The sequence below is a fragment of the Oryctolagus cuniculus genome, chromosome 12, assembly GCF_051225735.1.
Source record: "Oryctolagus cuniculus isolate XC-2025 breed Fujian yellow rabbit chromosome 12, ASM5122573v1, whole genome shotgun sequence".
In the NCBI taxonomy this organism is placed as follows: Eukaryota; Metazoa; Chordata; class Mammalia; order Lagomorpha; family Leporidae; genus Oryctolagus; species Oryctolagus cuniculus.
Window position 1 is genome coordinate 60,194,305 of NC_142878.1, and position 24,464 is coordinate 60,218,768.

At 40.4% G+C, this 24,464-nt stretch overlaps 1 protein-coding gene and 1 non-coding gene across 18 annotated transcripts in view; one reads left to right on the forward strand and one right to left on the reverse strand.

Moving 5' to 3' along the window:
- The window catches only part of MEIS2 (Meis homeobox 2), a 240,005-nt gene that overhangs the window by 162,417 nt on the left and 53,124 nt on the right, over positions 1-24,464 (reverse strand). For all 17 annotated transcript variants that reach the window (XR_016217537.1, XR_016217538.1, XM_089309419.1 and 14 more), the window contains one exon: positions 6,518-6,663. Coding sequence is in view for 15 of the 17 variants with exons in the window: in XM_089309419.1 (XP_089165545.1) it covers positions 6,518-6,663 (146 nt within the window). In the remaining 2 variants the exon portion in view is untranslated. The remainder of the gene's footprint in view (positions 1-6,517; positions 6,664-24,464) is intronic.
- LOC127483876 (U6 spliceosomal RNA) lies at positions 12,531-12,637 on the forward strand. The gene has a single exon (XR_007910670.1). It is a non-coding gene; the product is annotated as a U6 spliceosomal RNA (small nuclear RNA).

The following is a 24,464-nucleotide window of genomic DNA, read 5'->3' on the forward strand; positions in this document are numbered from 1 at the left end:
CAAGCAGAAAAACAATGCAAAGGCTTGGGGCGGCCTCATTGTGCTGCATGTTTGCAGGAAGCTCTTTCTGCTGGTATTTTTCAGCTGTGTGTTCTGCATATGCATTTCCTCAAAAGTATTTCCCAGCCAATGAGCCCCACTTATATTCAGTGCACATCTGCATCTCTGAATATGAGAAAGACCATCTCTCACTGTATAAGTAAGGCCAAAATTTCATATTTGGTATTAATTCGGTCCATAGCTATTATTATTAAGTAGACCAATCTCAGAATCATGAAGGCACTAATTTCCAAGCAGGAGTAACTAATGTCCATGAAATACTGATTTGATTAACCATTCAAGGTCCTTTAAAGGATGTCTAATGATAGAAATTATCACAGTATCTCCATGGATACATTTGCAGAAATGGAGAAGTGAAGAAACTGGGGTAGAGATGAATGAGGTGGGCAGAACCGTATCTCTAACATTTGGTGATTTCATGAGATACTAGAGGGCTCAGGCAACTAGAAACTCAAGCACACAAATCAAAAGACTTCAATCGCTGACATCTGTGCAGTACTTTAGTTTATATCATTGGGGCCACACAGCAACCCAACCAGCTAAATAGGGCAGTTATTTACTATTTTCACTTTAAAGACAAGAAGTAGGTTCAGAGAAGTTGAATAAAGTCCCCAAGATCAAAGATCTCAAATCCAAGTCCTCTAACTTCACATTCAGTAACCCCTTTTTACAAAATTATACCATGCTGTCTCACAGAGAGCCTAGACTTTAACACTCTGAGGAAGTAGGCACTTCTAGATTCTGGTCACATACTGGACCCCATATGGTGAAAGGGCACAATCCCTAGCAATGTAGGCCCAGCTGAGCACTCTAAGCTAGTACATAAACAGTTTATTCTCCACCTCCTCCATATCCCAGAAGATTCAACCAGATGCTATGGATTTCCATTGACACCAGGACTCTCATCAATTTGCAGTCATCAAAGGTTTATACGGCTTTAAGAAAGTGGGGTCTGGACCATGTTCTCTCCTACTGAGGAATATTTGAGACTTGTTTGGCAACATCTGGTTTTCCCATCTCATATAGTCCAAGGAATGGATGGGTAACTTTGGATGCCCAAGTCCATTGGTCAGAGCCTCTTCCTAGCCTTTCAGCTAGATTAAAATAAGAATTACAGTCACTTTATAGTATATATTTATTATAGGAGCCACACAAGGGCTGAGTGTTTTTATAGTATTTCATTTAATTCCTACAATAACCCTGCTAGATGGGTCAACATTTATCCCCAATTCTATAGATATGGAAAATGAAGTGCAAGATAAAAAAAAATCTAGTGTTGCAAATTTCAGGCCCTGCACTCTTAACCTCAACACACTACTGCTTCAATTAAGAAAAGAAGTTATCTGCATGTATACAGATGAAGACTTAGTTAAAAGCAAAATAATCTGTCTCATTCCCTCCTAACCTCCCCTCCCTCCTCCTCGTATACATCACAATAACAAATTGACATGTCTAAGTTTGCTGTCATATAGTCCTCATGAACTCACTGAAGAAGATAGCCATGTTTCTGTATTATAACCTGGAACTGTATTTATTCACAAATTGGCTGCACTGTCTCTGCAGAATGACAGACTCTAAAAAATATTTTTGTGACCAAACTCATACCTTCATACAATCCTATAAAACAAATTCTTATAAGTAAGCAGTGAATGAGTAAATACCTGAGAGACTGGCTTCATCCCTATCCCCTAACCCAGAATTATAGGGAGGGTTCAAAGCATCTTGCCATGCACAAAGAGCAGAGATTTTAGAATTTGCAATTTCAAGAAAGATGCATGATATTATATCACTGTTAAGTAAAATTTGCTTCTCGCCATGTATACATATCTTAAAGAAGTTCCATAACTGCTAAGTGTGAGCTTTATCCTTATGTTTTCAAATAAGGTCTTTCGTAAGAAACTGGTAGGAGCAAGCAGTGTCTTTGTGTATGAATACTTCCTGTTTTTGTACCACAATCAAACATATTCTTTCCAGCACAACGAGGGAAGCTCTTGAAGGTGGCAAGTGGAGGTGCCTGAGAGCCTAATTGAGTGCTCTAAGGGCTTCTTGGCGTGGAGTTTTTCTTGGTTATGAATAAACCACCAGTCTGGGCTATTATTTCTTGCTGTTTCTTTCTCTAACTATCTTTGAAGTCAAATAAAAACAGTTGAAATGGTAGGCTTATTTTTATGATATCATAATCTCCATGTGTTAACAAAAAGAATATACTTCCCAAGGATTTCCCCAAGTTTTTTGTTGTTGTTGTTTTGTTGTGTTTCACCATTGGGTACTCTCCAAGAAAAACACATACATTTACAACAGACTCTTCAGCCTTCACTAGATTTCTTAGCCTACAAAGCCAGGCAGAATTATCAACCAAAACAAGGAGCTACTGGTATATGCAATGTTTTTGCTAGCTGGATTTCTTTAAAAAAAAAAAAAACAGATTTATTTTCTTAAAATTATTGTGTCTTAGAGAATTCTTAAAGGAAATTTTAGAAGTAGGTAGTTTGAAGTTTGAAACTATAAATTATTTTGCCTCAGACTAAGCAAATGAAAAGTGCTTAACTCTAAATAGGAAACTCTTCAATTTATCAACAGCTTGGTTCTTTAAATGCCACATTGGATTTAGTTAAAATATTTTCTTCCATATAATCAATTAGCTACAAGTTTGTTATCTTTCCACCTAAAGTTGGTAGTGCACAGGAATTTGAGAGATGTTTTAACTGTTACAGTTCTAGTGGAACTTGTTCTTCCAAGAAACTGAAGGTTAATGATTTTTGTCATATTGAGACTAAGACTTAACAATTGCTACAGTTGGCCTTTGTTGAGGTGGGTTTTTTCCCCCCTTTGGGCCTTTTGAGGTATTCAGAATAGGTGACAATAGCTTGCAGTTGAGAACATATGTAGAGAGACCCCTGTGGCTTATTGGAAAAAGTTGCTCCATGCTGGTTGGGTGTTTGGAAAAAAAAAATACAACCAGAGCTCTTTTATGTTCTGCTAGTTAATGAATGCATGAATGTCAAAATGGGCCAATGGCCCATTCAGGGGGCAAAGCCTCAGCAGTCCCCTTCCTTAAGAACACATCCTGAGATGCAAAATACATTTGCCTAACAAATTAAAATAATGAGATAATTCAATTAGCTTCTTTTTTAAAAAAAAAAAAAGAAAGAAAAAAGGGTACATCAGGGATTATTGTAATACAAGAACAGGTCATACCGCACAAAAGGGAACAGGTTTGAAATAATGTTAAAGAGACTAATAATGGAGGAATGCATGTTGAATCACGCACTTGCAAAGAAATTTACATGAAATAATAATTTAGACTACATCTATTTTCAGTGAGCTAGAGCCAACATTTCACTTTGAAAGTTGAAATTAATTAAATGACAGAAAAATATACTGGGGTATCTCTAGTTCCAAGGATTTCCTCATGCCTGTTAGTGCATGTAAGAAAAGAAGTCTAAATTAACATGTCGCTAGTTAGGGGTCTCTATTCTTGGTTTCTGAGCTCAGAATTACAGCTGAGTAAATCTTGCAGCTCATTAAAGATTGGAAAGTAAAAGTTTTACAGGACCATCCTCATCAAAGTTACTGAACCTCTGCTCTGCAGTGGAGGTAAAGTATGGATGAAGAGGGGAAACTTTTTCAAAACAGAAAGCATAGAGAATTTCCTTAGGATACAAGGGAGGTGAAGACAAGGCAGGGAGGGGAGCAGAGGGAAAGATGGGAGACAAAGCCAGTGGGAGAAAGCAATGAAAGGGGCACGTTGTGAAAGAAGGTCATGGGAGGAGAAAAACAAAGCACTTAGTGAGAAGTAAAAAGAAAGGGGAAGAAGAGGAAAGGATGACCACAAGGCTGGAAGACAGCATTGCTCTGCCTGAACATTGCTGAGCAGAACCAAAACACAGGAGTGTGGGAAAAAAAACATACAGATCATGCAATGGGTCCCTGTCATTTGAAAAATGGGGAAAGGAAGGTCCAGAGAACTTAATGGACTTAACTGAGGTTCATCCAGTAGAGAGGAAAACTAAACTTGAAATGCAAGTTTCCTGACTCCCTCAGCCCAGGCTCTCTCCCCACCACAAGGGCAGGCATTCATTAAAATTTTTAGTTACACAGAGAATTTTGCACAAAGCCTTGCATACATTTTACAAGATGAAAGCACTTCTGGTGTTGGGATCAACTCTTACAGTTGGTCTGTAGTGCAGTAGAGCCACAACAAGTACCCAAGAACCTTTGGCCACCCACAATTTTCAGCCATGGCAATGGCACATGATGGGCATTGTGCTGCACAGGGAGGTGGGTGGGATATAGGGCATCCGCTGGCCTAGGCAAGAGATCCAGCAAGAGCTCCTGACAGTTCACAGGACATTCAAATAGAGTCTTCCCTCTATGCAGAAAGGCCAGGGGAGCAGGAAGCTTTACACACAAGTAAAGGAAAACAGCCTTTGGCTTCCCCATACCTCCCCCTCGACTCTGAGTATATTGATGGCAGAGGTTGTTAGATTTCTATGTAACAGTTAATGGTGATAATGATTTTAGCAAAGCCATATTGTGGTGAAAAAAGCAGAGTTGATGACTTGGAAGGTTTGAGTCTTGCCCCCAGCTTGACCTTGAGCTGGTGGCTTCCTTCTCTGGGTCTCAGTTTCCTCATTTGTAAAGCAGAGCAGCGGCACTCTCTAAGGTTCTGCTGTTTTATGACACTGGCTTTTATGATAGAGAGGTTGAAACCACACACAGATGTTGTCTTGGGAAGCTGCTGCTGAAGTCTGTATTTTTGACCAGGAAGGCCAAGCAAGAAGGGAGAGAGAGAGAGAGAGGACACCAAACAGGTGAACTGGTGGGGAGAAGGTACTTGCCCGCCTGCCATCTGCAGCTGCCCTGCCTTTCTGAGTTGCTACTCTAACCAAACAAACCTCGGGTTAAAAATGAGAAACCCCTCCCCTCACACTCCCTCGACTTCCAAATTAAAAACATTTTACAGGTTAGTAAATCTCCAGCTGAGGTGATGTAGCAAAGAACAGCTGTGAAGTAATTTTGATAATGATGAGAATAATAAGCACATGGCAAGGTTCAGGGCTTTGCTGTTGCAGCTCCAGTGCTCTTGAATAGATAAAAGTGATTAAATACTCCTGATTATCCCTGACCAATATGTAATGGATTTACAGCCCTTTCAATTAGTCAGTATTTGCTTAGGACTCATTATTTTGTCTTTGGTTAAGTAATCAGCCCAGAGACCGCATGTTCTGTCTAATTCCTCTGAGCCGAGTCAGTGCAGGGCCCTGACCTTTGAAATGGCCATAGCTGCAAGGCAAGAATAACCACCACCACGGCAGGCAACCTCGCTGGCTCTACCAGCTAATCCTGACACCACAGGCCAGATCGATACACCTTAGTTTGCTACTAATGTCCTTACATCAAAATGGCCGATTTAGGAATGTGAATCTATCACTTTTCCCTCCCCACCGCCGCTCCACTCCTTGCCCTTTGTAGATCTGTGAGGACAGCAGATCAGCAGCCACCACTGCCATAAATAAGAGCAGAGCCTTGTCCTGGACCCATGACACTGTAACTAATGTCATTCAGCACCACAGCACACAAGTTGGATAATCAAAGAAGACCTTCAGCTTTCAATGAGCTACTCTAGTTTTAAGCATTAGCCTAAACAGAATGGCCTGAAAACAGTATGATAGCAAGAAACATCCTCCGAAAACATTACCATTTTCTCAGGATTTCCAAACAAACAGTAAAATATAAGCTTGCCTATTTCTTCTGTAAAAATACACTGTAATTTTTTTTGGTCAGGAGAGTCTTAGAGTCAACAGAATATACTGACACATAAAACCAACTGCAAACAGGATGAAGATAAATCGTTACTTTTAAAATGTTACACAGAGTTAATCCTTCCCCAGAAGTGAATAGGGTTAGCTTTTAAGGTAATGGACTTGAACAGCTAAAAAAGAATCTTTAATCTCCACCCGACAAACAAAAAAGCATTATAGCACCTATAACCCTTCTGCATTTGTCATATAAACACGTGACATGTTTGCAAAGCGCTTTGGTGATTAGATTTGCAACTGATATTGTGAGCAGGGGACATGAATGTGGCAAGGTATTTTTTTGCCTGCTAGATCAGTTGACATTCGTTAATCGTGTAATCGGCAATGTTTATGGATTCACGAGCTCCTGACAGCCATTTCCCTTGGTTGCAGGTGCCTTATCTAAAGTTCTGCTCTGACTTTGTGGCATGCACAACAAATAGGCTTATATACAGTATACTTAGGATCCTAGACCATTTTGAATAAGGTCTACCCCTGATCTCTTAAAAGAAAAATCCGCTACTTTGTAGAGGGTGCTTTTTGGATGGTAATAGTTGCTAAAACTGTAGCTAAATCTGTTGGTCATGAGATTTCAAGAAAGAAAAAACAGGCATAGACAACAAAAACTTTTTTTCGTGTCTTTCATCTTGACTTACTGTGAGATGCTGGAAGAGCCACGCTCTCATGATATTCGTTGCTACTTTGGGGAAAATGCCTCTTTTCTTCTGGCGTTTCTTGTCCTTGTCTGGATCATCATCGTCACCTGTGCCAGGTGAAGCTACGCTGTTATCTAAACCATCCCCTAGTAGAAAGAAGTGAAAATACATTAGAGAAAACATAGCAAGGGTGCCAACAAAAATGTGCAGCTAATGACGAGCTCAGCTAAGCTTGTTGAAAGAAATCCATTAAGCGGGTATATTCTCTTTCATTAAAGTATAATTGGAGACACAAATATGTAAAAGACAAAATTAAACCAGGCCTCTTCAAATGTTAATTCTGTGTGTCTCACACTCGCCCATATCATTAATTCAATTATAATTGTGTGCTTGACACAGTGCAGTAGCTCTTTGTCAATTATGGAATCCAATGTGGGAAAAGCGCCATCAGAAAACCCATTCAGTGGAAATGCATCCCTGTGCCCACAGTGAATACATACTGTAGGGTAATCAAGTTAAATGTTCTGTAGTCTATATATTCTAGGCTGCCTGCATAGGTGACAGTAACTGTGTCACTGTTGATTGCACATAACACACTGCCTGCTCAGCCCCTCCTAGAACTGTCACCTCCTCAGCATGCACACTTTCGCACTCCTCATAGGACCCTGCACTCAGCATTTGCATGACATGAAAACTTTTAGCTCTCTGCACCACTGATCATTATCATGAGCAGGAAAAAAGATACACATCAAGGTAGGGTGCTCACTTAATCAGAAGTTTCTATCAACATCTTTCTCTTCTGTGCTTTTCTCTGGCATTAATTGTGCATTAGCAAAAATCATTTACTTTTAACAGTCATAGTTATTTTTTCTTGCCCTCCGGCAAAAATGCCTTGAAAGCCTGCCTGCAGGGCATCTAAATTATGTATCTGAAAAACTCTTCTGGCAAGGCATAGCAGGACCCCTACTTTCTTAAAATTCATACGAGCACGTCTTCCTGTTTTTGGGAAGGCATCAATCAAGAGCAGCAATATATGCCATATCCCTACATTAATATTTGAACTAATAACTTTAAAAAAAGGAAAGAAACAAGATCCGACTTGTGGCATAATCAAATGCAAAATAAATGAAGAATACGGGGACAGCACTGGGGCTTTATAGATGGCTGTGTTTTCCTTGCACATCATTAGCCTGGAGCCACACGAAAGAGGAAAACAGAGAAGTAGAGAGTTTATGCTCCCTGCTGGTGTTTAAGAAGCCGGGGTCCTGGAAGGACATCTGGGAATTGCGCTGAGATGGGGGTTTTTGTAATTTAAGAATAGACATTCATTAGCAGTAAATGCCATAAATCCCATGCTAAGTAAAAACCTTGTCCAAGAAAGCCTAAAACAATAAACTCTGTGCTCAATGTACCCTGAGCTGGATGCTCTGTAGTTTCCCGAGGAATGCTACGGATCCACCAGTGTACTCCCAGACGGGCTCCCTCCTCTCGGCTTGTGCTACCACACAGACGTGCTGTCCGCTGGGCCACTCACATCTAACTTTGAAAGCTGTCTGTGGGCTTCCCTGTACCTGTTCTTTTCCTTTCTTGGAGAAAAAAAAAAAAAAAACCCTCAACCTTCTTTGACCAGAGAAGCAGAAAAACCACAGCAAAGAGCTGGCAGATTAATTTTATTGACATTTCCATTTTCACTGCAATGCGATACCCTCCATCACATGGAAGAGATGACCCTCACTATTTACAGACTGACAGGCCACTTCATTACAACCACCCTGCCCCAAGGCAAAGCAGCTCCCTTCCATCTGCCCAAACACTAGAGCATGACCCTGAAGTTGCTGTTCTCTTTTTCTTTGCCTTCTGTTATGATAAAAGGGGGGGATAGAGGGGGAACCCCAAATAGTCAAAGAAGAATCAGTGTACACAGAAACAAAAGGCATTTGACTTTTTGAATACTGGGTATATGGAGTCTCATCTTCATCTGTCTACCCTCCCTGCATATCCATGTTCACCAGGGGTTCCCCACACAAGGACAAGGACACACACACACACACACACACACACCTCCCCAAGCTTGCACAGGGACGCGAGCACACGCCTTTCACCATGCCAAGGAACTGCTGCAAGGCAAATTCTCACCCACACTAATGGCTTCTGACTGCTCCTTGGCAACCCTAGCATTTTAACCTGGGTGGATATGCTCTCCAAAATACAGACACTGGAGCGATCTCATCAGCTGTTCATGTGACACAGATGGAGAGTGGCTATTAGGAGCCAGGCAGCGGGCCTTGGGGATCTGAGGTGCTGTTCTGTAGCCCGAGGCAATTTTGAAAAGCAGTACCCGGAGATGAGGGGAAAAAAAACCCCACACTGCAAGTGTAAGTTTGAAGTCAGTCTGTCTGTCTGTGCACCATGGATAAAGATATCTTTGTCTCTTAATGCAAAATCCATGTGGGCTATCTGAATGTACATTTCAGATAGTGTATGTATGGAATAACTCTTCCTTCAATGTCTTCCAAATATAAAAACACACTCTGTAAACAATGCCTGTGTGTATATATTTCTTCCTAAGCACATATGGTTTCTGTGTATATGTTTAAGCTGAAATTGTCAGGATTTTGTTAAAATCTCATTTAGCTTTTTTTGATAGGTTTTTGAATACACTTATTTTAAAAGGTTAATGGCTTAACTGAAGGAAGTTCAACGAGAAAAGGCATTTGCCTTTTTAACCCAATCAATGACCTTAAAAATGAAAGACAGCATTTCTACAGTGCATTTTATCTTGCTTAAAAGCAAAAAGGGCTAGCAACACTTTCAAACTATATGATTCACTATATTTAAGTCAAGAAAAATATAGCTAGACTGAGCATCCTTTGATGACTAGTTTAAAATGAAGACAAGAGCATTACATGAATTCTAAAATAAAGCAGTCCATTTCATATACATGTGGTAAAATATTTGAATTTAGATCCACTGTGTCAAATAATTATTAACAATAATGGGTCTGGTTTTGTGTTAAAAACTAGAAACTAGACATAAGACTTTCAAATTAGCATTTATACCTCTATAAAAGATGAATTTTCCTTCCCTAAATATGACAACAAATCTTTTTTTTCTTTCTAGTAGACTGTGAAATAATTCTAGTACAGAGAACTAACAATAGCACAAAGAAAATTCTTGAAAGCCATTTGTAAGATCTGTAACTAAAGTACATTTTGCAGATGATGGTCGATTTGTTATCTGTTAAAGTTTTAAGGCTGTGTGTGAGATAGTTGGCAATCCATGGTACATGTACCAAAAAAGTTCATATGTTGAAAACAGTGTGTATGGCAGCACAAATGCATACACCAAAAAATGTATAGGACATAACAGCATTCATTTCAGCATTGGAAGTTAAGGTTTAAAACTGGAATCCTTGGGATCAGGACCTTGTTTATCTTTTTATTCTAAAAGTTTACCTTCATTCCTGATCCACACCAGATACCCCATGCCTGACAGTGAGTAAATGACAGAACCAGGGCCCTCCACTCTTACTGACAATCCCAACACTGGGGCAACTGCACGCATGACAGTACCTGAAGGGCAAGGGCCTTCTCAAGGGCAGCTGGGTGAGCTGCCTGTGGACACATACAATCACTTCTAAACATGCCAAGAATGGTATGTGTTTGGAGATCCTAGTATCCACCAGGGCCTATCTGAGAGACTGAACCCCAGGCCACTGCACTAAGTATTGTCACTTTGAAAGAAGAAAAACTATAGGGGCTGGCTGTTGTGGTACAGAAAATTAAGCCACTAGCATCCCACATGGGAATGGTAGCTCATGTCCCAGCTGTACCACTTCTGCTCCAGCTTCCTGTTAATGCACCTTTTATGGCTGCAGATGATGGCCCAACTACCTGAGATGCTGCCACCCATGTGGGAGACTCCAGCGGAGTTCCTGGCTCCTGTCTTAAGTCTAGCCAGCTCTAGCTGCTATGACCATTCGAGAAGTGAACTAGCAGATAGAAAATCTTTCTCTCTCTCCTACTGTCTCTCTCACCTCTCTCACTCTGCCTTTTGAGCAAATAAATTTAAAAAGAAAGGAAGAGAGAGAAAGAGAAGGAGGGAGGGAGGGAGGGAGGGAGGGAAGGAAGGAAGGAAGGAAGGAAGGTGGGTGCAAATGAATAAATACAGAATATACTTATTTGAAAGGTTGCTAATCCCTTGACCAAGGGCACACCCTAAGTTTTGGGCAAAGATATTCAATACAGATGTCTGTGACCATGAGAAGGAATAGCCAAGGTCTGTGGACAGATAAATTTGAAGTAGATTAAAAAATCAAGGGAATCTATTAAAAACAAAGGACCCTGGGTCTCTTCCCAGGTTTACTAATCAAAATATCCTATGGCAAGGACCAGGAATTTGTATCTTTAACAAGTTCCTTGGGTTTGCTCAGTCTAGCATTGGTTCATTAGCTTTTGGAAGCCACTGAATTCAATGATGTAACTTGAAATGAGATGCAAGCTCACTAGCAGGTAAAATTCTACTTTACTCCCCCAAATCAAGTTAGTGGTCATGGTGAGTAACTACAGTTACTTATAGGTCTTATTCATGGTAGGAAAATCATGGTATTCTCCATCACCATGTATTGGTCATCATAAAGCAACTCTGTTCTGATCTTTCTCTGATAGGGGTTAAACACATACACACAGAGAAGCTGTGGAACAGTGGGTATCAAAATGGGGAACAGCAGCATGAACACTGGTTAAGCAATTGTGAGAAATGCAAATTCTTGGGTCCACCCCTACCAACTAAATATGAAACTCTAGGTGTGCAGCCCAGCAAGCAGAGTATAATAAGCCCTTCAGGTGATTCCGATGCCTACTCCAGCTTAAGAACCAGTGATGGAAATCACAGAGAATATTCTTTTAGTCTGCCTTTATTGCTGAACCTAATCTCTGGGTCCTTCTCCCACTTTAAGACTCTAAAGTATTTTGAGAGCATTTCTAGAAGGATTTACATCCATGCTCTTAAGGAAGGCACACATACTTTCCATACTTGTGCTTCCAGTAGGGCATTGCTCTGGTAGTGCAATACTGACAGACAGTCTAGTTGCAGAAAACTAAATCCTAGTATTCCACGGGCATCCAGGGATAGGCAAAATCTGTATTTCACAGTTATGATGTATCCATGAATCAGTGAAGAATATAGACACACAATGTGATGTTAAAGCAGAAATCCCCACTTACAAAGTTCTTAATCATAAAAACTATGCAGGCAAAAGGATGTCATTTCTTCTCACTGGCATAGTGTCTCATTCCATGTGGAAAACAAAACTATTTTAGATATCAAATACATGGTTAGGAATTTTTTAAGTGACAAAAACATAATCACATGTTATGGTAAGTCCAAGACTTCTCCTTGCCTTTTCAGAACTACAATGAACAACCAAGACAATCCTAGTCCATCTCCTCCTACTTACTTCATCCTCCCAAGACAGACCTTTAACATGGAGGAAATTAAGGCCTGCAGGTTAAATCCTTGTCCAAGTTTCTCCAGCTCCATGGATTCAAGGATAAACAGGAGCTCAGGCATGACAACTCCAAGTCCAGTGCTACTACCACTGGTATTCTCGCATTAGCATTGTAAATTATTGTTTTACTTTTGGAAGCATTACCTTGTCTGAACTCTATTATCAATGACAGATGCAGGCAAGGCTTGATTCCACAGGAAAGGGTCTCCTTGCTGAGAAGAGATTAATTCTAAGGCCCAGCAGTTCAGACTAAACTAGAGCAGTTTCAAGTTGATCATGAACAGAAATGTACAAACTTTTGTCCCAAAGTCAGTCAGTGCCTGCAAGGGCTTTAGATATATTCAGTATAGCAAGAATCTGCAACGCCAGACTGACCCTCAGAGCCAGAGAGACACTACAGATATTTGAGAACCTATTGTCCACATGGTCTGGATGTCATGGACTTTGAGAATATCACTGTGTAGTATTATTAAACACAAGAACTGTGATTAAAATTATACTTTAGTGCTTACTTCGGCTGCACATATACTAAAATTGGAATGATACACACAACATTAGCATGGCCTCTGCACAAGGATGATATGCAAATTTGTGAAGAATTCCATATTTTTTTGTGCTAAAAAAAATTAGAGGCCAGTGCTGTGGCATAGTAGGTTAAGACTCTCTCTCTGGCGCCAGCATCCCACATGGGCATCAGTTCAAGTCCAAGCTGTTCTACTTTCTATCCAGCTCCCTGCTAATGACTTGGGAAGGCAGTGGAAGACGGCCCAAGTGCTTGAGCCCCTGCATCCACATGGGAGACCTGGAAGAAGCTCCTGATTCCTTGACTCCAGCCATTGCAACCATTTGGGGAGTGAACCAGTGGATGGAAGCTCTCTCTGTCTTTCCCTCTCTCTGTCCGTAAAGCTACCTTTCAAATAAATAAATAAATCTTTATAAAATTTGCACTTCTTTTAGATAAGCTCATGTGCATTGCTTAATCATCATGTCTCCTAGTTTTGGACCAGGTTGAATAGGTAAATATAGTCCCACAAAATATGTTAATAAAGAATGATAGCTCACTAGAAAAAACAAGGATTTTTTTGCCATTTCTTTTTTTGAGCAATAAAAATGCACTATATTCATCATCATTTTTGCTTTGCATAATGTAAATTCCACTTATTTCATTCCCACATACAAATAAATAGAAAGAGAAATACATTGATCTCTTCTCTAACATGTTTCTAAGAATTAGGTATATTCATCAATACATACTTACATATTTATCCCTGATTATAAAACTATATATGTGTATAAAATTAAATTGTGGCTTTTTAAAATAATTCACCAATTTGTACATAAGTATAAAATATTAGTTGAATATTTTTGTCTCTGGTCATATATATGCATATACATGTATAAATTTACTCAGCTCTTTTTTAGAAAAAAATTTATTTGAAAGACAGAATGACACAGAGAAAGAGAACGAGAGACAGAGAGGGAGAGATAGCTAGAACTCCCATCAGCTTATTCACTCCCCAAATGGCCACAACATGTAGGTCTGGGCCAGGCTGAAGTCAGAAGCCTGGAACTCCATCAGGGTCTCCCACATGAGTGGCAGTGGCCAAAGTATGTGGGCAATCATCAGCTGCTTTTCCTAGGCATATCGACAGAGAGGTAGATCTGAACCAGATGGGACTTACACAGGTACTCAAACCCTTCATGGCACAAACCTGCCCTTATTCAGTTTTTAAATCTTTACTTAGTATATACTAAGTTGATCTTATGTATATAAAGATAATTGAAAATGAATCTTTTTTTTTTTTGACAGGCAGAGTGGACAGTGAGAGAGAGAGAGACAGAGAGAAAGATCTTCCTTTGCCGTTGGTTCACCCTCCAATGGCTGCCGCGGCCAGCGCGCTGTGCAGAGGCGCACCGCGCTGATCCGAAGGCAAGAGCCAGGTGCTTCTCCTGGTCTCCCATGGGGTGCAGGGCCCAAGCACTTGGGCCATCCTCCACTGCACTCCCTGGCCACAGCAGAGAGCTGGCCTGGAAGAGGGGCGACCGGGACAGAATCCGACGCCCCGACCGGGACTAGAACCCGGTGTGCCGGCGCTGCAAGGCAGAGGATTAGCCTATTGAGCCATGGCGCCGGCCCAAAAATGAATCTTGATGAAGAATGAGACGAGAGAAGGAGTGGGAGATGGGATGGTTGTGGATGGGAGGGAGGTAATGGGGAGGAAAGCTGCTATAATCCAAAAGTTGTACTTTGGAAATTTATATTTATTAAATAAAAGTTGAAAAAATAAAAATAAATAAAATTTAAAATGAAAGATATAGTAAAAAAAAAGTCTTTATTTAATGTTAGATAGGTGTTTTTTACATCCATTCTTTAGTACATTGTCTTCTCTTTCTCAATACTGTTGTTATTTTCATTGTCATCATTACCACAAGGCACTTTTGTTGGGTACTTGCAATGTTCCAATCCTGATTTAATCTTCACAACAAATGAGGGAAATAGCTATTATTATTAATTCCATTTTACAGATAAGAAAACTGAGACTCAAAGAAAGTAACTTGTCAAAGGTCACGCAGAAAGTGGCAGAGTGGCACTTCTCCTTCAGAGCCTACACCCACATCCTCCTCCTTCTCCCACAGACCGTTAGGAGCACAAGAAAACGTGAGCTGTGAAGTTAAACTCCTCTTAGCCCTCCCAGCTGAAAAAAATCAGTCCTAAGAGAGAGACCCATTCATATCTCACAGGGATAGTGGTGAAAGTACAATTTGAAATAAATATGAAACAAGAACTAAGCACATGCATTTTTACACAGACAAGTATACCTGGTATCTACAGAGCCATTATTATTTTGTATGGATCTACAGCGCAAATTAAATTTTAAAACAGGAACATCTAATGGGTTTTAAGTGGGATCTTTCAAGATTCCACGCTGTTAATTCCTTTCCACTGGTCCAGAATGTTCTCTCTTCATTTTTCCCCCTTTCTCTTTTCTCATTTTCCTTTAACAAACTCCTATTCAACCTTCAAAATCAATTTGAAAAGGAATCTCCTTTATCAAGATTTCCCAATCTCCCAACAGTAGAGTTATCGTACTATACTACTATTTATTTAGCAGTTTGTTCTTATCTCTGTCATATTTACAATTCTGTTTTTGAAATATCTTCAATAATTTGTGAGCCTCTGCAAGGCAAGAGAAGTGCTTTATTCATTTCTGATTTCCAGGTCCTGACATAGAATAAACACTCCAGTGCAGAGGAATGGACAAATTGGTAGCAAAAGCCTCCAGTTGTATTATCAAGGCCTGATAAGAATATATAACCTGCTTTGAAGAAATGCGCATGAGGGAGATTTCCTCACTTTTAGTAGTCACCAAGCCTTGGGCTCCTTTCTCTACTCCCCCTTGCTGGCAGGCCTTGGGTCACACATACCAGGCCTGGTGTCTCACTGTGGGAGCATACTCCTGGTCCTCCTCAGAGATGATCTGAATCATGTGTCATGCCTTGTTTATGAAAATGGGGCTCCATCTCCTATGTGCCCTACTTCAGTGGGAGAAGAGAGAGTGCTGGGAGAGTGGGGGCTGCCCGCTGCCCAGGCTCTGTGGTTTATTTGGAAACATTAAAGAAAAAAATGAAATATAACATAGAGCCATGGAACTGCAACACACAGTACTTTGCAGACTAATTTTCTGTCATCATTTCTTTATGCTTCCCCCCACCTCTTAATATAGTACTCTGAAAACAGAATTAAAATATACTAAGAGTCAAAAGATATTTTCTTTCAGCAGTTGTCAGGGACGACCTTCCAGGAGTTTAATTTAGAGCTTGCCTCTGAGAAACCTGCATTGGGATTTCAAATACGATGAAGATGAAGATGAAGATGAAGATGAAGATGAAGATGAAGATGAAGATGAAGATGAAGATGAAAGAAAGAGAAAGATGGAAGGGAGGAAGGAAGGAAGGGGAACAGAGGGGAGGGGTTCCTCTTAGTTCTGTATAGAATGTAGCCCTACAAAACTTGCCTTCCAAGAACCATGAGCAAAGTACATTTCCCCCCACAAGCCATTTACCTTTTTTCACATCACTTCATTTTGGGGAAGACTGGGGCTGTAGACCTAGAAACACAGGGGGAGTGAGGGGCCAGACGTGAGACTTGCTAATTACTGATCTCTTTTACTCTCCTGCTGTGCCTAACTGTCTGGACATGTTAAAGTGAAATTTTTCTGTGATTTTTCAACTGACTAGTTCATGGCCCACTAGCATGGAGGGGAGCAGAAGAGATGAAATGATTGCGTTTACATGCAACATTTACTAACCGTGTGGGTTTTCCAACATTAAAGAGAGGACAGTGACCCAGGCCACCTTTTTCACACTCAAAAGATCACTGAAAAAACAAGTCGACATGGGCTTACCTCAGGCTTCCCTGGTCCCGAACACCCTCCCCCCGGGGTAGGAGCAGAAAGGGAAAAAAAGAGGGGATTTTATGCTCCTTTCTCTTCAACTTTTCAGGCGGTATAAGCAGCATTTAGCAAATTCAGCCCCAAATGGCTCCAAATGCTCAGAGCTGCAGGGGCTCATTCTTTGTTATCCTCCCTCTATTTACACAGGATTTACGCAGCCTCTCCAGTAAAGAGAGCGAAAGCACTTCCATTCTCACCGGCCGGCTGGCCCCAGACTGTGGCCCTGTGGCAGCTTTCCCTGAGGCCTTCCAGCGTGGGGTGCAGGGGGTACCTTCTGCAACCTAGAGAAGGCCACAACTGCTCCCGAACTGAGGGAGCCAGGGACAATCTGGCTGGTACATGCAATTGCAGAGAGGACAGACCTGCGAGATGAGCTAACCTTCCAGGAGAGAACTGGAAACTCAGCCAAGACTGTGCAAATGTGCGTCCAGAGACAAATAACATGCACTTTAAAATATGCATCTATAGGATATGATGGAAAGCAGCGGGTGAAAAAAAAATTCAGACTGCAGCTTGGATGAAAACCACTTCACCCACTGGTTGGAAAAATAAAGTGTAAAAACAGACAGATGGACACATATGTAAATGGGGCTGTGTTTTAGGCTTTCGCTGGCAACGTGAGCGTCGTAGTATAGTTTTGCACGCCTGTATTTTCCATATCATGTTGAATCCTGTTAACTGTTGAACAGAAACATCCTCATACTGGTGCTTGACCAAATCAGTCCCCTCAATTTACCCGTCAGGAGCCATAAAACGGCTTTGTTTATTGACTGGAACCCTCTAATCCCTTATAGCAGAAGCGAACGAAAGCTTCCAACACTCTTTGCTGATTCTTCACTTAATTTGGTTATTCTCATTTGAAATATATATATGTTTCATTCATTCTCATTTGAAATGTATATATTTAGTTCACTCACAAATTTGGAAATATTTTAAGAAAGGATATCTATTCTCCCATGTCTCTCACAGAATTCCCTGAAGGATACTGACTGATTCCTGTATGAAAGCGTACTCCTCTGCTGTTAAAATTCAGACTGTTTAATCTCTGTGGTGCAGGATAACAGAATGTACTTGTTACCCAGTTACCTGATAAGCACACAGAAAAGTACAGGAGTTATTCATAGTCTATCATAATAAAGTTCTTCTGGGGACTCTAATGATTCATTTTTAGTGATCTCTCCAGTGCCCTTTTCCACAGTTAACACTCAGATTTTATTAAGGTGGAAAGCAGGGACAAACGTCCACTCAAGTCCCAGCTCTCAAATTTGACTCTACTTGCACTACTGAACCTACAGCTAACGCTTCTTTAATGTTCTGTTCACCTCCCCAGAGTGGCATTTCAGCTAACAGAGTTCACAATCTTTCAGCCCTAAACACAGAAGGCTGCTATCTTCAAGTCATCCTAGGAATGTGCCAGATACCATCATCTCCCTCCTGTGATACAAAGAACCAGAGAGAGACTAAGACCAAAAGAAGACCATGCTGATCAAGTTACCAGCAGCCCAGCATGTGCCTCTCAGAAGGCTAATCTTCGAAGCAATAAACGTAATCATTAGGAGCCTTCAAGTTGGGCTGAGGCTGGCCTTGGAGGTAAGGACCCTAAAAGAGAAAGGATGAATGGAACACATCTCTTTCACTTAATGCTTTGACATGAGGGTCACATTTTTATGAAAAATTATACAAAAATGAGATGTTATGATATAGGAGTCTCTTTCCCACATCTCTTGTGGAAGAAGAAAGGTGGTCGGAGAGATGTCTTCCCAATTTCACTTAGCTATGTTTCAGTACAAATTGTAAAAATTATGCAAATAACAATTTTGGCACCTTTGCTAGAGGAAAACACTATTAAATTATGCTGTAAGTATTTTGTCTGCTTTAGTAATTACTCTCATGTAACTGTAAATATAAATAGCTGTTATTCTGTTTAAATTTTTAATCATGCAAAATATTGTCACACAAAATGTCCTTCTGTTGCAGTCTAACTGGGATTTTCTTTTTAAAAATATCCATATTTAACTGAAGTGGACTATTTTTAGCATTGTAAAGTGTTTCGGTAAAGATAGCTGGCTAACATCTCTGAATCAACAGGTCTTTCAATGAAAGATATGGCCTTTATACTGGCAAGCAGAATTTCCTACAAAGGCCATTAATATAAAATATATTTTTAACACTTTACACAAAAAATAGAATATAACTAGGCTGCTACCAAAAATGTATAAACTATGTCAAATCTATATGTTTTAGTACACACTGACAGTAATATTCTCATTTTAACTACAGGATTTTTTATATCTTATTTTCTCTTTTAGCATATTTTAATATTAAATGAAATACTAAAATCAATCAATAATGAGCTTGTTACAAAGAATAACAAGCAACCAGTATTGTGGCATAGTGGGTTAAGCCATCACATGTGACTCCATCATCCCATACAGGCACTAGTTTGTATCCTGGCTGTTCCACTTCTGATCCAGCTCCCTGCTAATGACCTGGGAAAGTAGTGGAGGAGAGCCCAAGTGCTTGGATCTCTGCCACCCATGTGGGAGACCCAGAAGAAGCATTCGGCTCCTGGCTTCTGCCTTGGCCCAGTTCTGGCATTTCAGCCAACTGGGGAGTGAATCAGCAGATGGATGATTTCTTTCTCCCCCCAATTCCCGTTAACTCTGATTTTCAAATAAATAAATAAAATCCTTTAACAAAAAAATCACAATTCTATCTATGGCAGAAATTATTTCATTCCATTTTTAGTGTACTTATTATGGTATTTGCTATCTAAAACAAAAATATGAAGAACACATTTTTATAGTATAAAAGTTCATCAGTTTGAATTCTTAAGATTATATTTCTCAGTGAATGTCTATCAGTAGGTATTATTTCAAGGAGCCAAACAATAAAAACAAAAAGATTTTTAAAAAATATTCCCTCACTTGGCCAATTATTGTAAAAATGAAAACAGAATATCTTAATAAAAGTGCAACTCTGAAACTAACAATGTTAAATAATGCCAAAAAAAAAAAAAACCCTCATAACAACCTCTTACAAAAACAGAAAAGACAACCATCTCTCTAATAATAATGTTTATTAAGACGACTAGATTGAGATGCCTTCAGTATTTCCTTTGGGAAGTATTTAGGAAGCTAGTCATAATTACATATAGAACAAAAGGAACAACAGTGTTATGAGATTGATAATTATTTTTAGGTAAAATTCTTTTTAAAAGATTTATTTATTTATTTGGTCAAGGAAGCATTATGGGGGGGGGGCGAGACAGAGAGATCTTCCATCTGCTGGTGCACTCCCCAAATGGCTGCAAGAGGCGGTGCTGGTCCGGCCCAAAGCCAGGAGTCAGGAGCTTCTCCTGGATCTACCACTTGGGTGCAGGGGCCCAAGTACTTGGGCTATCCTCTACTGCTTTCCCAGGCACAATAGTAGGGAGCTGGATGAGAAGTCAATCAGCCAGTACTTGAATAGCACACTTGAATAGTTGCAGGTGGCTGCTTTATCTGCTATGCCACAATACTGCCTCCAGTTTTAGATATATTTTTTTTTTAAGATTTATTTATTTACTTGAGAGGCAGAGTTACAGACAGAAAGACGGAAAGACAGTGAAAGAGGTTTTCCATCCGCTAGTTCACTCCCCAAATGGCTGCACTGACCAGAGCTAGGCCAGGAGAAAGCCAGGAATTTTTTCCCATCTCCCACGTGGGTGCAGGGGCCCAAGCACTAGGGCCATCTTCCACTGTTTTCCCAGGCCACCAGCAGGGAGCTGGATCAGAAGTAGAGCAGATGTTTTCTTTGTGTGTGTGTGTGTGTGTGTGTGCAAATTATTGAAATCTTTACTTAGTACAGAGTTGGTCTTCAGTGTATAAAATCAATTGGAAATGAATCTTAATGGAGAATGAGACTGGGAAAGGAAGAGGGGGGAGGAAGATGGGTGGGAGGGCAGGTATGGAGGGAAGAATAACCATATTCCCAAAGTTGTATATATGGAAGGAAGGGAGGGAGGGAGGGAGGGAGGGAGGAGCACCTGGGACTCAAACAAGCACCCATATGAGATGCCGGCATTGCAAGCAGACGCATAACCTACTATGCCACAGTGCCATCCACAGTAAATATTTTTTAAATTATTAACATATTAGATCTAGACCATACTTATGAACTACTGTAAAACTTTATTTTGTGGGGCTGGTGCTGCAGTGTATGGGTTAAAGCCATGGCCTGCAGCGCCAACATAACATCCCATTTTGGGCACTGTGGACACTCAGAGGAAGCTCCTGGTTCCTGGCTTCAGCCTGGCCCTGTCCTGGTTCTTGTGGGCATTTGTGGCGTGTACCAGCAGATGGGAGATCTCTCTCTCTCTCTCTTTTTCTCTTAACCCTGCTTTTCATAAATAAATAAATCTTTTTAAAGACGCCTATATTTTGTACATTTTTTCAAAGACCATTTTCACTCCTAATTAAACCTTGAATTTTTGTTAAGAAGTTTATAAAGTAAATTACTGACATCTAAAAGCAGGAATTATGTATTTAGCCATCTTATTTATGATGATTCCTTGAAATAAGTCTAATGCTAGGATTTGAGAGCAAGCAGGCAAAATGTAATGCAAATGGATATCCATAACATATATAACAGCATTAGGGAAACAATGTAGCTTCTTAATAAGAATAATCTAAGACAGCACAGGTTGATTATTCTTTTTTTTTTAAAAAAAAGATTTATTTATTTATTTGAAAGTCAGAGTTACAGAGAGAAGGAGAGGCAGAGAAAGAGAGAGAGAGAGGTTGATCTTCAATCCACTGGTTCACTCCCCAAATGCTCGTTCCAGCTGGAGCTGAGCTGATCAAAAGCCAGGAGCTAGGAGCTCCTGAGTGGATGGAGGAGCCCAAGGAGTTGGGCCATCTTCTACTGCTTTCCCAGGCCATAGCAGAGAGCTGGACAGGAAGTGGAGAGGCTGGGACTAGAATTGACGCCCGTTTGGGATGCTGGCATTGCAGGCGGCGTCTTTACCTGCTACGCCACAGCGCTGGCCCTGATTATTCTTCATATAGCCTATGTGCTAAAGAATCACTGACACAGGTGTCCTTTAAAGGTACATTTTAGGAGAAGATTTTTACAACAGTGGTTAAGATACAGTTAGTGCCACAAGCATTTCACAACTCAGTGCCTGGGTTCAAATCCCAGGTCTGATCTCAATTTCAACTTCGTGCTAACGCACACTCTAGGAGGCAGCAGGTGATGGCTAAAGTACACAGGTCACTGCCATCAGTGTAGAAGACCTACACTGAGTTCCTGGTTTTCAGTTTCCACCTGGCCCAGCTCTGGCTGTAGCTGGCATCTGGAAAGTGAACTAGCAGATGGGAGATCACCAGTTCTCTGCTGCTCTCTCCCTTTCAAATGAAATAAATAAATAATTTTAAAAGTACATTTTAAAAGGAAAATGATGTTAATGGGTACAGGATTTTGGGGGCGGTAGCAAAATATTCTAAAATTAATCATGTTAATGGTTGCATAACTCAGTGAATATTAAAATCTAAATTTTACACTCTGCGTGGCTGATTTGTATAATACATGAACTATATATCAATAAAACTTTATATTAAAATAATATTTTGACCATGCAATACTAAGAATCCAGCTGGAAGAAATGTCAAAGCCTAGTAACTGAGTGTGAAGGTATCCATAATCTTTTCAAAACATTGCTTAAGAAAATTGTGATTTCAAGGCCATTTACTAACATCATGTATACAGACAAACATAGGTACTCAAAAACTATTCCTGATTAATTTTATATTACTCATATTATGGATGTACACATTATGGAAAGCAGATTGACCTTAATAATAAAACTAATCCATGGGACTGGTGTTGTGGGGCAACAGGTTAAGCAGCATGAGTGCCCGCTATGTTTTGAGTTTGAGTCCCAGTTGCTCCTCTTCCAATCCAGCTCCCTGCTGATTCACTGGGGAAAGCAGTGGAAGATGGCCCAAGTGCTTGGACCTCTGCCACCCATATGGAAGACCTGGATGAGGCTCTTGGCTCCTGGTTTTATCTTGGCCCAGCCCCAGCCACTGCAGCCATTTGGGAGTGAATATAAGATATAAGATCTCAATCTTTCTTTTTCTAACTATGCTTTTCAAATAAATAAATAAATATTTTTAAAAATAAATAAAACTAGTCATTTTCCACTGTCAATTCTGTCACATCATAGAGGAACCATAGCCCAAATCATTTAATCTTTTAAGGTTTAATTAAATGTTCAGAATAACTCCAAGTGACTTGCACACACATACACGCGCATGCTTGCACATACATACACACACACACCATTTCTACAATTTTTTATACAATTATGGTAAGTTTCTTCAATTCACAAAATATATCAGTAATTTTTTCATAATATTATGCATATAGTTTGTACCTAATCTTTGACTGAGAGAGTGGATGGGGCCAGGAATTTAGCCTAGTGGTTAAGATGCCTCCAACTTATACAGAGTACCTGGGTTTGATACTGGCTCTGGCTCCTGACTCTAGCTTCCTGGGAAGTAGTGGTGGTGGCTCAAGTTATTGTGCTTCTGCCATCCATGTGGGAGACCTGGATTGAGTCTCAGTTTGGTCTGGCCCAGCTCCAGTCATGGTAGGCATTAGGGGTTTGAACCAGAAAATGGGAACATTCTCTCTTCTCTCTCCCCTCCTCCTCCCTATTGATTCTCTCCCCACATAACCCTTTCTCTGCCTCTCAAATAAATAAAAAGTAGATGCATGGGGCTGGTGCTGTGGCATAGTGGGTAATGCGGCACCAGCATCCCAAATGGACACCAATTTGAGTCCCAGCGGCTCCATTTCCAATCCAACTCTCTGCTAACATGCCTGGGAAAGCAACAGAAGACTGCCCAGACACTTGGGCCCCTGCACCAACATGGGAGTCCCAGAAGAAGGTCCTGGCTCCCGGCTCCAGATCCACCTAGCTCTGGCTGTTGTGGTGATTTGGGGAGTGTGCCAGCAGATGGAAGATCTCTCTCTCTCTCTCTCTCTGTAACTCTGCCTTTCAAATACATACATACCTGCATACAATATATATAAATAAAATAAATAAATAAAAGGCATTTTCATTTCTACTGAAATCCTACTCAGTAATGGAAAGGCATAGACTATTGATAGATGCGATATGTTACATCTCAAAATTATTATGCTGAGGGGATGAAGCAAAAAGCAAAAGACTATATACTGTATGATTCCAAATATGTTAAGTCTTAGAAATTGGAAACAAATTCATAATGACCCAAAGCAAATCAACAGTTGCTTCAGGACTTGTCCAAAGAGACGAATAAACTAAAATGGGACACAAGGAAATTTTTGGGTGGTGATGAAACTGTGCGAAGTCTTTAAAAAAAAAAAAAAAGTTAATTATTTGAAAGGCAGAGAGAGAGAGAGCACACAATTAATCTTCCACCTGCTGGTTTACTCCCCAAAATGGCCACAACACCCAGGTCTGGGCCAGGCTGAAGCCAGTAGCAACTCCATTCTAGTCTCCCACATGGATGACAGGGGCCCAAATACTGGGACCATCTTTGGCTGCTTTCCCAGGTTTGTTAGCAGGGAGCTGGATAAGAAGTAGAGCAGCAGGGACTCCACCAGCACTCCCATATGGGATGCCAGGGTTGCAGGTGGCAGCTTTACCCACTGTGCCATAACACCTGCCCACTGCATAATATCTTGATGTGCTGCTGGTCTCATGAATATATACAATGAATATACATGAATGTCAAAATTCATCAAATTGTATACTTTAAGTGGGTGCAGTTTTTTTATCTGGAAATTATACTTCAATTAAGTTGATGAAATGCTAAGAGAATTATGTAGTTAAATCTCCACAAATATGTTATTTGGAATAAATTAGGTTTTAGTGGAAGGTATAGCATGGAATATAGAGAGCTGGGGGTGGGGATTCTCCCAGGTTTGCAGCGAAGTTCTGAAAGGATGGAAA